This window comes from Staurois parvus, unplaced genomic scaffold (genome assembly GCF_062004578.1).
Source record: "Staurois parvus isolate SC_StPar_1 unplaced genomic scaffold, SC_StPar_1.0 ptg000154l, whole genome shotgun sequence".
NCBI lineage: Eukaryota > Metazoa > Chordata > Amphibia > Anura > Ranidae > Staurois > Staurois parvus.
The window spans coordinates 22889615-22903501 of record NW_028317950.1 but is presented as its reverse complement, the minus strand read 5'-3'; the positions used below and the strand labels follow the sequence as shown (position 1 = coordinate 22903501).

Here is a 13887-nt window from a genome sequence, read left to right as displayed (position 1 = left end):
CAGGGGTGGTGGACCACGAGACCCCACCTATCCGTACTACCATATCGACCCATCATGAAGAACTCCTTCGGTTGGACGCCATAGCATCCCCACTATTTCCAATTATTTTGGGGCTCCCGTGGTTACGAGCCCATAATCCCCAGGTGGACTGGAAGGCGGGTTCTATGCAGTTCCTCTCCCCATACTGCCAGCAGCATTGCCTCCCTAAGATCTCCCCGATTCCACCGACTTTGTTGTGTCTAGAGACAGATGCAGAGCTGGCGCAAGTCATTCCGTCAGTTTACCATAATTTTCTGGACGTGTTTAGCAAGCGGGGGGCGGACATTCTCCCTCCGCACCGAGCTTATGACTGCCCAATTGATCTCCTCCCGGGGTCGGAAATCCCATTTGGGCGGATATTCCCCTTATCCGAGCGGGAGTTAGGGGTACTAAAGGAGTATATAGATGAAAACCTCCATAAGGGGTTTATTAGACCCTCCACGTCACCAGCCGGGGCGGGCATTTTCTTTGTGGAGAAAAAAGACAAGTCCCTCCGGCCCTGCGTAGATTACCGGGACTTGAATAAGGTCACAGTAAAAAACCGTTACCCGCTACCACTCGTCCCCGAGCTGTTTCAGAGGCTGAAGTCAGCATCTGTCTTCACTAAACTAGACTTGAGAGGTGCCTATAATTTAGTTCGTATCAGAGAGGGGGACGAGTGGAAGACAGCATTCCGTACCAGATTCGGACACTTTGAATACTTGGTTATGCCCTTCGGCCTATGCAACGCCCCTGCCACCTTCCAACATTTCATAAACGATGTGTTCAGGGACTACCTAGATATCTTCGTCATTGTATACCTGGACGATATCCTTGTCTTTTCCCCAACCTTGGAGGACCATAGAGGTCACGTGAGGCGCGTGTTAGAACGGCTCCGCCAACACAGCTTATATGCCAAGGCAGACAAGTGCTGCTTTGAACAGAGTAGCATTTCGTTTCTGGGTCTAACCATCTCTCCCACGGGAATAGCCATGGATCCTCAAAAGGTTTCGGCCATTTTAGATTGGCCAGCCCCCGCCGATAAGAAAGCGGTCCAACGCTTCATCGGCTTCGCGAATTTCTACAGAAAGTTCATTAAGAACTTTTCGGGCCTAGTGTCCCCAATCACCCAGCTGACCAGGCAGGGGGTTCGCTTCCAATGGACACCCGAGGCACAGAGGGCTTTCGAAGCCTTGAAGGAATTGTTTACGGCGGCTCCTATTCTGAGCCACCCTGATTCGTCCTTGCCATATATCTTGGAGGTGGACGCATCCGAGAATGTGGTCGGGGCGATCCTGTCCCAGAGGAAGGGCATCAAAGAACTCATGCACCCAGTGGCTTTCTTCTCCAGGAAACTGACTCCTGCGGAAAGGAATTATGATATCGGGGATTGGGAGCTCTTGGCAATTAAGGTGGCACTAGAGGAATGGAGATACTTGTTAGAAGGGGCGGTACACCCAATATTGATTTTTACGGATCATAAGAACCTAGAGTATCTGAGGACAGCTAAACGTCTGAGGCCACGTCAAGCCAGGTGGGCGCTGTTCTTTTCACGGTTCTTTTTCCATATAACCTATAGGCCAGGGTCCAAGAACACAAAACCAGACGCGCTCTCCCGCATGTTTGGGGATCCCGAAGAGAACCCCAAGCCAGACACTATCCTGTCCCCAGGAAATTTCTTAGTTCTCCAATCGGAGCTCCATTCTCAACTGCAGACCGCGTCCGTAGGAATGCAAGGTCCACCTGGGGTTCCCTTACTAAATAGGGAAGGACTTTTTTGGAAGGAGGATCAGATTGTGGTCCCTGAGGAGGCCCGTACATTGGTATTAGGATACTGCCACGATCACCCGCTGGCCGGGCACTTCGGGGTACGTAAGACCTTGGAGCTGCTGCAGCGTACTTTCTGGTGGCCTAATATGGCCAGGGAGTGCGAAACCTACATTAAGACCTGCCCCGTGTGTCAGAGAAACAAACCCACTAGGAATAAAGCTTGGGGTCTCTTGCGCCCATTACCCATTCCCGACAGGCCATGGACCATGATTTCCATTGACTTTATCGTGGAACTTCCACCTTCTCAGGACCACACAGCAATCTTCGTGATTGTGGACCGCCTGTCCAAGATGGCCCATTTTGTACCCTTAAAGGACACACCTACGGCCCTTGAAACAGCACGTGTGTTTATTAAGGAAGTAGTAAGACTCCACGGAATTCCCAGGGACATTGTATCTGACAGAGGGGTTCAGTTTACGTCCAGGTTCTGGAAAGCTCTGTGTGAAACCCTGGGGATTAAGTTATCGTTCTCTTCTGCTTATCACCCACAGACCAATGGCCAGACGGAGCGTACAAACCAGACCCTAGAGCAGTACCTCAGGTGCTATACCACCTTCCTCCAAGATGACTGGGTTACTCTCCTGCCGCTTGCGGAATTCGCATATAACAATGCAAGTCACTCTGCTACTAGACAGTCCCCGTTTTTCGCAAACTATGGGTTCCACCCTGTATTCCTGCCAGATCTAACCCCAGAGGTCGCAGTCCCAGCCACGCAGGATATGTTGACCTTTCTGTCAACCAATAGCAAGGTATTGCAGGAGGCAATGGCAAAGGCCCAGGATGACAACAAGAGGGCGTTTGATAGGAAGAGAAGAGGGGAATTGAGTTTGCGGCCAGGGGACCAGGTTTGGTTGTCCACCGCAAATTTAAAAATGTCCTGCCCTTCAAAGAAATTGGCTCCCAAGTTCTTGGGGCCTTTCCGGGTCAAACGTAAGGTCAACGAGGTGGCATACGAGCTGGCACTGCCCGAATCTATGAAGGTTCATCCGGTCTTCCATGTGTCCCTGTTGAAACCGGCAACTCCAGACCCCTTCCCGGATCGAAGGTCTAAGCCACCGGAGGCAGTAGACGTGGATGGGGAGGAGGAATTTGAAGTTGAAGCTATCTTAGATTGCAGGAAGAGGGGAGGCCAAACTCAGTTTCTGGTTAAATGGAAAGGATATGGGGCGGAGGAGAATTCATGGGAGCCGGCCCAAAATGTGCACGCCCCAAGGCTTGTGCGGGAATTTTTTCGGAACCAGCCGTTGAGTAGGGGTCGGTTGGGCATCCGGAGGTTGCCCGTAGGGGGGGGGCAATGTCAGGGATCCCGGGTCCTCGGCGGCGCGCGCATGCGCAGACCGCCGATCCGTCCCAGCCGGCGAGCGCAGAATCCCCGGCGATCGCGGCGGCCGCGCATGCGCAGTAGCGATCGCGGCCGCACCAATGGGAGAGCAGGGCGCCCTATTTAAAGCTGCCTGTGCATCTCCAAGTTGCCGCAAGGTCTCGTTCCTGTTTCTGTAAGTACGCTTCTTGTTGCCAAACTCTGCCTGTCCTGTTTATGCTGACCTTCTCCTGCTCTGACCCCGGCTCGTCCCTGACCATCCTTCTGCCTGACCTCCTGCACCGCGCTGCCCGCTACCTGCTGAACCTGGCTTGTGACCCCGACCATTCTCCGCTTGCTCCCCCGTACCACGCTGCCCGCACAATACCGACCCGGCTAGTCTGACCTCGCCTACTCCTGATAGCTGCCCATCCATCCCGCTCGGATCAGGATCTGTCATCCCATCCATCCCGCTCGGATCGGGATCTGTCATCCCCTTCACAGTAGGCTCTACCCAGGCACATACCCTCAGCGGGACCCCTCTGCCACCGCCGGGGGTGCCCAGGGACGCGACCTGGTTTCAGTCTTGCACCAAGTCCATCCCCACCATCAGGGGCCCTGGTGAAAAGGCAGACTGGGACTTAGACTCCGCGTCCTGGAAAACCCCGTGCCGTGGACCACTAGAGATCCCGTTGGGCGGAGCCTGACAGGGATGACTGCGGACTCTATGTACGTGAGAGGAGTATTAGTGGGATGACTGCGGACACTATGTACTGCAGAGGAGTATTAGTGGGATGACTGCGGACACTATGTACTGGAGAGGAGTATTAGTGGGATGACTTCGGACACTATGTACGGGAGAGGAGTCTTAGTGCGATGACTGCGAACACCATGTACGGGAGAGGAGTATTAGTGCGATGACTGCGGACACCATGTATGGGAGAGGAGTATTAGTGGGATGACCGCGGACACTATGTATAGGAGAGGAGTATTAGTGGGATGACTGCGGACACTATGTACGGGAGAGGATTCTTAGTGGGATGACTGCGGACACTATGTGCAGGAGAGGAGTATTAGCGGGATGACCACGGACACCATGTACAGGAGAGGAGTATTAGCGGGATGACCGCGGACACCATGTACAGGAGAGGAGTATTAGCAGGATGACCGCGGACACTCTGTACAGGAGAGGAGTATTAGCGGGATGACCGCGGACACTATGCACTGGAGAGGAGTATTAGCGGGATGACCACGGACACTATGTATAGGAGAGGAGTATTAGTGGGATGACTGAGGACACTATGTATAGGAGAGGAGTATTAGTGGGATGACTGCGGACACCATGTATAGGAGAGGAGTATTAGTGGGATGACTTCGGACACTATGTATAGGAGAGGAGTATTAGTGGGATGACTGCGGACACCATGTACAGGAGAGGAGTATTAGTGGGATGACCGCGGACACTATGTACAGGAGAGGAGTATTAGTGGGATGACCGCGGACACCATGTACAGGAGAGGAGTATTAGTGGGATGACCGCGGACACTATGTACAGGAGAGGAGTATTAGTGGGATGACTGCGGACACTATGTACAGGAGAAGAGTATTAGTGGGATGACTGCGGACACTATGCACTGGAGAGGAGTATTAGTGGGATGACTGCGGACACTATGTACTGGAGAGGAGTATTAGTGGGATGACTGCGGACACTATGCACTGGAGAGGAGTATTAGTGGGATGACTGCGGACACTATGCACTGGAGAGGAGTATTAGTGGGATGACTGCGGACACCATGTACGGGAGAGAAGTATTAGCGGGATGACTGCGGACACTATGTACGGGAGAGGAGTATTAGTGGGATGACTGCGGACACTATGTACTGCAGAGGAGTATTAGTGGGATGACTGCGGACACCATGTACGGGAGAGGAGTATTAGTGGGATGACTGCAGACACTATGCACTGGAGAGGAGTATTAGTGGGATGACTGCGGACACTATGCACTGCAGAGGAGTATTAGTGGGATGACTGCAGACACTATGCACTGCAGAGGAGTATTAGTGGGATGACTGCGGACACTATGTATAGGAGAGGAGTCTTAGTGGGATGACTTGCGGACACTATGTATAGGAGAGGAGTATTAGTGGGATGACATTAGGGCAAGTAATCTCTTCAGGTCACTGGTTCTCTTTAGCTGAGTGGTTGTCATGGCTACACACGCCAAAGGCGGCGACTCCAGCCAGGAAGCAAGCCGCCTGGAGCCGTTCCTTGGTTGCTACGGGAACTGGCCACGCCCTCCTTCTAGGCCGTAGGTGACGCTACCCGGAAGTGAGCTGGCGTTGTCGCCGTGGTACGGCGGACCCGGAAGTGCGGCAGAGCCGGGTGGAATGGCGGCGGGCGCGGGAGCTGGGGACGAGGAGAGGGACATGAAGCAGCTGCAGGCGGACCTGAGGGAGCCGGGGAGCCCACAAGGGAGAAGCCCAGGAGACAGTAAGTGGCCGGGAAACAAGGCAACTTGACTGTAGGGGGTTTCTGGGATTCGTAGTTCCCCAGCACCAGTGGAGACCGTGAAAACCTTCCAGAGCACAGCTCTCCCTGCTTGTGTGGGTTTCAGTATCTGACAGGGACTGGTGCTCTCCTCTCACCTTCTCTTAGTCAGGGGCTATAATATGGGCAGAAAAGGTAGATGTCTGGGGCCCATGGAGATACTAACAATACCTCAGCCCCGCGCTCTCCGTTCATCTGTCTTTATGTCCGTTTCTGCGTTGTCTGTGTTTAGACCCCTGGTGCCCAACCTGAGGCCCGCAACTGCTTCTTTGGCACTTTTTGTGCGGCCCTCAGGGATCTCTGCTAATGTGTTTCTCTATTGTCCATATTACATCATGTCATATTTCTCCAGATGACTGAAGCATGGCCCAAGTCTCCAACGACTCCTATAGCATGTCTGCGGCCTCTGACCGTCTCTTGCATCCCCCTCCGCGGTCCCTGACCGTCTCTTGTATCCCCCCCTCCGCGGTCCCTGACCGTCTCTTGTATCCCCCCCTCCGCGCTCCCTGACCGTCTCTTGTATCCCCCCCTCCGCGCTCCCTGACCGTCTCTTGTATCCCCCCCTCCGCGCTCCCTGACCGTCTCTTGTATCCCCCCCTCCGCGCTCCCTGACCGTCTCTTGTATCCCCCCCTCCGCGCTCCCTGACCGTCTCTTGTATCCCCCCCTCCGCGCTCCCTGACCGTCTCTTGTATCCCCCCCTCCGCGCTCCCTGACCGTCTCTTGCATCCCCCCCTCCGCGCTCCCTGACCGTCTCTTGCATCCCCCCCTCCGCGCTCCCTGACCGTCTCTTGCATCCCCCCCTCCGCGCTCCCTGACCGTCTCTTGCATCCCCCCCTCCGCGCTCCCTGACCGTCTCTTGCATCCCCCCCTCCGCGCTCCCTGACCGTCTCTTGTATCCCCCCCTCCGCGCTCCCTGACCGTCTCTTGCATCCCCCTCCGCGCTCCCTGACCGTCTCTTGCATCCCCCTCCGCGCTCCCTGACCGTCTCTTGCATCCCCCTCCGCGCTCCCTGACCGTCTCTTGCATCCCCCTCCGCGCTCCCTGACCGTCTCTTGCATCCCCCCCTCCGCGCTCCCTGACCGTCTCTTGCATCCCCCCCTCCGCGCTCCCTGACCGTCTCTTGCATCCCCCCCTCCGCGCTCCCTGACCGTCTCTTGCATCCCCCCCTCCGCGCTCCCTGACCGTCTCTTGCATCCCCCCCTCCGCGCTCCCTGACCGTCTCTTGCATCCCCCCCTCCGCGCTCCCTGACCGTCTCTTGCATCCCCCCCTCCGCGCTCCCTGACCGTCTCTTGCATCCCCCCCTCTGCGCTCCCTGACCGTCTCTTGCATCCCCCTCCGCGCTCCCTGACCGTCTCTTGCATCCCCCTCCGCGCTCCCTGACCGTCTCTTGCATCCCCCCCTCCGCGCTCCCTGACCGTCTCTTGCATCCCCCCCTCCGCGCTCCCTGACCGTCTCTTGCATCCCCCCCTCCGCGCTCCCTGACCGTCTCTTGCATCCCCCCCTCCGCGCTCCCTGACCGTCTCTTGCATCCCCCCCTCCGCGCTCCCTGACCGTCTCTTGCATCCCCCCCTCCGCGCTCCCTGACCGTCTCTTGCATCCCCCCCTCCGCGCTCCCTGACCGTCTCTTGCATCCCCCCCTCCGCGCTCCCTGACCGTCTCTTGCATCCCCCCCTCCGCGCTCCCTGACCGTCTCTTGCATCCCCCCCTCCGCGCTCCCTGACCGTCTCTTGCATCCCCCCCTCCGCGCTCCCTGACCGTCTCTTGCATCCCCCCCTCCGCGCTCCCTGACCGTCTCTTGCATCCCCCCCTCCGCGCTCCCTGACCGTCTCTTGCATCCCCCCCTCCGCGCTCCCTGACCGACTCTTGCATCCCCCCCTCCGCGCTCCCTGACCGTCTCTTGCATCCCCCCCTCCGCGCTCCCTGACCGTCTCTTGCATCCCCCCCTCCGCGCTCCCTGACCGTCTCTTGCATCCCCCCCTCCGCGCTCCCTGACCGTCTCTTGCATCCCCCCCTCCGCGCTCCCTGACCGTCTCTTGCATCCCCCTCGTTTTTCTTCATTCAGCTCACTGGCTGAACGAAAAAAAAAGCAAGCCATGCATGGCCAACTTAAAGGATATATATATCTGACATTTCATATTCCTGTTATCTGCCTGCCGTACCATGTACTTGTATGAAAAAGTATACTGTTCTCTTTGTGTGGCTTCCTTTGTGTGAAACACCTGGTGTCCCTGCCAGTCCCTCTGCTTTCCTATTAAAAACTGTCCACACTAGGCATGAGAGCACAGCATGGTCAGTTATTTATGCTGGGAGTGTGCTCTCCTCCAGTGCTCAAACTTGTTCCCTCCCCATCCCAAAATAGCTTTTCACTGGGAAAAGGATATTTATAATTTTTTTATTTTTTTTTTATCCGCACACGAATGTTTGCCTTTCCTTTCTATTTTAAACTGAATGGGTTGTTCTACAAGGTGAGGGTTTGCATGGACTCTAATGCATGCAGGCTGAACAAGGGAGATCTAATAGCATCCTCCATTTGTACCCAGCAGTGTGAACGATGACTTCAGCCATGCCAACTATTGTATTCAGGCAGCTACAGTTCCATGGCTGAACACTCAGACAGTGGCTGCATCTGATTGGCTGTAGTTGCTGTTCAGCTGACAGTTTTGTACCTGGCTCCTTCCATTTTTCATCTAAAGGTTGTGGAGCCAATTCGTGCTGACAGGGCCTCCCATGGGTTGTATTTCCTCCAATTCAGCTGAAATGTGAGCTGTATATGGCCAGCTTTAATATGGACTGATGTTGGGGACCAGAGAGAGCAGATGGAGAGGTTATTTCTGAAATCTAGCAGTATTTATAAATGCTTCATACCAAAGAGGGTTGTATGGGAGACATTTGTTATTGAGGACAGGCACTGATTTGTGAATAAGTTCTTAATATGTTTAGATACAGTAATGACAGGACAGTAATGCTTGACAGAATACATTCAACCATTGAAATGGTTCTCTTCATTAGAAGATCTGTCAATCTAATGTCTGTCACAGTCTTACAGACACACCTTTATGTAACATACTAAACTGGTTAGTGTCTGTCGGAGGAAACTGGAGCATGTAGAGCAGCCTTTCTCAACCAGGGTTCCTCTGAACGTTGCTAGGGGTCCTTGAGCAAAGCAATCTCTGCCGCTAAATAACCACAGATAACAATAATTCTTCTAGCTATTTGAGTGTTCTCTCCACTGATCACCAGTGTAAAGAGGAAGGGGCTTGGCATGGGGGGTGGGCACACTGACAACTAGTGTAAGGGGGGTGGCACTGACCACCGGTGTACGGAGGAAGGGGGCGTGACACTGACCACCAGTGTACGGAGGAAGGGGGCGTGACACTGACCGCCAGTGTAGGGAGGAAGGGGGCGTGACACTGACCGCCAGTGTAGGGAGGAAGGGGGCGTGACACTGACCGCCAGTGTAGGGAGGAAGGGGGCGTGACACTGGCCGCCAGTGTAGGGAGGAAGGGGGCGTGACACTGGCCGCCAATGTAGGGAGGAAAGGGGGCGTGACACTGGCCGCCAGTGTAGGGAGGAAGGGGGCGTGACACTGACCGCCAGTGTAGGGAGGAAGGGGGCGTGACACTGGCCGCCAGTGTAGGGAGGAAGGGGGCGTGACACTGGCCGCCAGTGTACGGAGGAAGGGGGCGTGACACTGGCCGCCAGTGTACGGAGGAAGGGGGCGTGGCACTGGCCGCCAGTGTACGGAGGAAGGGGGCGTGGCACTGGCCGCCAGTGTACGGAGGAAGGGGGCGTGACACTGGCCGCCAGTGTAGGGAGGAAGGGGGCGTGACACTGGCCGCCAGTGTAGGGAGGAAAGGGGGCGTGACACTGGCCGCCAGTGTAGGGAGGAAAGGGGGCGTGACACTGGCCGCCAGTGTAGGGAGGAAAGGGGGCGTGACACTGGCCGCCAGTGTAGGGAGGAAAGGGGGCGTGACACTGGCCGCCAGTGTAGGGAGGAAAGGGGGCGTGACACTGGCCGCCAGTGTAGGGAGGAAAGGGGGCGTGACACTGGCCGCCAGTGTAGGGAGGAAAGGGGGCGTGACACTGGCCGCCAGTGTAGGGAGGAAAGGGGGCGTGACACTGGCCGCCAGTGTAGGGAGGAAAGGGGGCGTGACACTGGCCGCCAGTGTAGGGAGGAAGGGGGCGTCTCATTGTAGTGAGAGGGCATGCCTGAAGAATCCTATAATTGTTTAGTCAGGTAGACCCTCCCATACATAGATGTAGCTAAATCTACAGGAGGTTGTACAGTCCTATTACACTAACGTCTCCAGCTTTAGAGCCCTGCATTGGGTTAGAAGCTGGGCCAAAGGGGGTTTAGCAAATATCTGATGGTCCAGATGCAGAGAAGCCACTTGTGTAGGGCATTGATCTCTTGGCATCACTGTTAGTTTATTATAACATAGTTACAGGAATTTGGGTAACACTGAGAACTAGGCAAGTCCCAATTTCTGGGTAAATGCAGGTGACAAGGTGTCTCTGAGGACACCTATGCTAAAGTTCTGTCTGCAATGGTATGTGAAGAGATGATCACTGGGTGCCAAATGCAGCAAAATGAAATGTCTGTTCATTCTTAGTAGGAGAGATTGGGTGCAAGAAAGATTAGTGACCTGCCGGTGCCTATGTGGTCCTCACTGGGATCTTCAGCACTCTGTACTGTATGAATGAGGCCTGTGTTGCAGGCGTCTCTCATTCACAAGGCCTCCAGTGTTTGGGTCCTGCTGCCCCTAGCAGGGAGTGTTCCAGACACGTACAGTGTACACCTTTGTATTCTGCACTCCATGTACTGTACATAGGACATTGATATGTGAAGGCGTTGTTAATCATTACAGGCTCCTTTTCAATGCAGGTATTTTGGGTGTGTATGGTCTGTGAGTTGAATGAGAATTATGCACGTCATTGCTTTCTCCATGTACCTCTTATGTAGACATTGTTCTCCAGCACAGCTGAATTCTCATAGTTAACACTGTCAGTGCTGATAAGTCATCCTTTATGTTTCATTTATTTTCATTATTTGTTTCTGCAAATGATTTCCATCCTCAAGTAAAGTGTTCTTGGACATCCTTTCACTGCCTTGGGGAACTTGTATGTGCCAAGTCTGTTAGTGTTTGAATTATATGAAATACAACACTTAAAAACTGTCTATTTTGAAGATTTCTCTGGAATGTCTGGCCACAGTTGCCAGCTCCATGCAGCTTTCTGAATATGTGGGAGATTGCAGTAAAAGGTAATTTTCTACAGCTGCTTACTCAACTGTGACTGCTTAAATCTTAAAGTGAATTTATAATGCTCAGGAAGTAGATGGAGGTAGACGTGGCATTTCATACTGGTACAGACCCGTCGGACTGGCTTGTCCTAATCTTCTGATAGAAAGGCAGATAAAGGCATTTTTCTAATAACTGGGTTATAGAGAGCAAGCAGTGAGAATGCACATGACAGTGACAATTAAAAGAAGTGACTACAGGATCATAAAGATAATGTCCTACACATAAACGTAAGGATATTGTCATTGGGTTGTCACATCTCATCATGGTCTAGGGCAATAAACAGCACAAGTTGGTTTACATAAAAGATTTTTTATAGTGTACATAGGTGAAATGTTTCAAGGGATGATCGGTTTTCTACAAACTGGGGTGTTGCATTGGAAAATCCTTATACATAGATGACGTCCTCCTGTTCAGTGATCCCTAAACAGAAAACTAGCAACTGTCTCTTTGTACCTAGATTAGTGTAACTAAACCCAAAAACAAATGTAATCTAGTGTAGTTTACAAATCATTGGAGGTGGTGACTGCATTAGTTTTATTTTTTTTTTAGACTTTTATTCCTTTATTGTCACCTGGTGATCGGCCAGTAACACACCTCCTGTCTTAGGATATCTACATTCACTCCACATGCACAACATTCAGTCCACTGCAGCTATGGAGGAGTAGCATAGCCACCCTTGGACAGCAGCATTGTCAATCAGTGGATAAGGTGATGTTGAATGGACTTTACATTAGTTACTAACAATGTAAAACCCTACTCCAGCTAACATGTTTTAAACAGTTACTGTCATTGTTTTTTTTTTTTCTTTTTGGAATAAACGTTTTACATAAATAATGGCTGACGATTGTAAGTACCCCTGTCAGTGGTAAATTGCCTCCAATTGCTGTTAAAGGAAGGTTGAAAAACAAAAGACTTACTGTCAGTATCACTGGGTAATAAACTATGTTATGGTAGGGACTTGGTGGAGAAAAAGACTGCTATGTTGATGCCACTGACAGACTGTATCATATGTCTTTTTTTTATTTTGGCCATAGTCCCACTTTATGTTCCTGCATGGGTCAATAAACTGCACGTCAAAGTTCCAGTGGTTCTAAAGGCTTCTTTTTTGTTTTGTGTTTTTTTCTAAAATAACAAACATGTTATATTTAACTGCTCTGTGGCACAGAATGACCTGAAACCACCTCTTCTGTGGTCCCCTGCCGGCTCTCCAGGCTACTCTTCTTCTCTGAGTATCCCCATAGTAAGCCGCTTACTATGGGGGCACTCACGCGGACTCGATCCCAAGCCAGGCTGTGTGTGTCTATTGACACACGCAGTATGGCTTGGCTCTGCCTCTGCTGTCTCCTCACTAAATTTGACTGACAGCAGCAGGAGCCAATGGTTCCCACTGCTGCCTGTCAGTCCATGTGTGAAGCGGGGGGAGAGGAAAGAGGACTGCAGCCGGGCACATCGCTGGATTGATCCAGGAGTGAGGAAAGTGTTTAGGGGGGGCACAACAACTCCTAAAACGTTTTTGTACCTTAATGCAGGGAATGCATTAAAGTAAAAAAATGGTTTAGCTTTAGAACCACTTTCAGTAACATCAAATGCTTCACTTTATGTTTTGGACTTTCGGATATGTTGTTTGCTAATATTTTTTTCAATTGAATAACCTTGTATTGGCTCTTCTTTCTTTTACAGGGGTGAATCGTCGCCTCAAATACATGAGCCTGGCTGTGTTGGTGGTACAGAATGCTTCGCTCATCCTCAGCATCCGATATGCCCGCACCCTGCCTGGGGAGCGCTTCTTCTCCACTACTGCTGTGGTCATGGCAGAAATTCTGAAGGGCATCACTTGCCTGATCCTCATGTTGGCCCAGAAAAGAGGTACATTGTGTGATTGTTCTGGACTCAATGGAGGGATGTTATGGCTTAACATCTGATTGACTTTGCCATAATTATTTTTATTTGCCTTGAATTTTGTCATATTCTTTTGTTTTGCATGCTGAGCTAAACAGATCCATGCAGTAGACCTAAGGTAACCACCTTGTGGGCTTTAAAGTTTTTTTTTTGCTGAAGTTCCTACAAGGTGTTTGCTGTTATTTTCTTAACCCAGGTCTGTTTATCTGAGGTGTTGACTTCTGTGACTTTGGAGATGAGCACCATCCTCAGTGTTAGGCCCAACCCACCGCCTCACCTCTGATAGGGCTGTTATTGTGCTGGATAGTGGGATTCTGTCTGGTAGGCAATTTCATCCAGAGGTGAGGCTTAACCTGCAAAGTAGGCATTGTGGGAAGCTGTACTGCTTTGAGAGGTGGGCTATTGAAAAGTCTGCAAACAAAACTTTTCAAATGTCCATTTCTATAATCTATATTTTATCACAAGTAGCAGATGTTCTTGTAGAGTTCTTTGCTGTATTGTGAGTGCTGCCCCTCCTTTCTTTGCTGTTATTAGCAAAACGCATGATGGACTGCTATAGTAATGGCTTATTGTAAACATTTTATTTGTTAATAGCAGGAAAAGTGTTTTTCTTGATGACAGTGCCTCTTTAAAGTTGATTATAGTATACACCCTTCTTCGTTCACTTGCAGATCGATTATCACAGGGCATTTGCAATGTTGTCAAGACATAACTAGCATTTTTTTCATTACAAGAATGGCATTTGGATCAAATCTCCAGATTAAAACATTCCTATATTATCCTTTAGTAATTAATATCACTATATAATAAAAGCAGTTTGTAATTTTTTAATGCTGATGTTTAGCTAGGAAAAAAAAAAAATCTGTGGAACAGTGGAGAAATCTTCACTGCATGGATGCCATACCCTCTTCCTGTCTCTGAAGTTGCAGTGTCGCAATGGTCAACAGATTCAAGTCATTGGGCAGAAGTGTTTTATTCTTCCTGATTT

The 13887-nt window shown here is 51.6% G+C and overlaps 1 protein-coding gene across 1 annotated transcript in view; it reads left to right on the top strand.

Moving 5' to 3' along the window:
• Positions 1-5476: 5476 nt before the first annotated feature.
• SLC35A2 (solute carrier family 35 member A2) overlaps positions 5477-13887 on the top strand; it is a 32549-nt gene continuing 24138 nt past the window's right edge. Inside the window, exons 1-2 of the mRNA XM_089675236.1 lie at positions 5477-5638; positions 12681-12866. Of these exons, the coding sequence (XP_089531362.1) occupies positions 5536-5638; positions 12681-12866 (289 nt within the window). The 5' untranslated portion in view covers positions 5477-5535. The remainder of the gene's footprint in view (positions 5639-12680; positions 12867-13887) is intronic.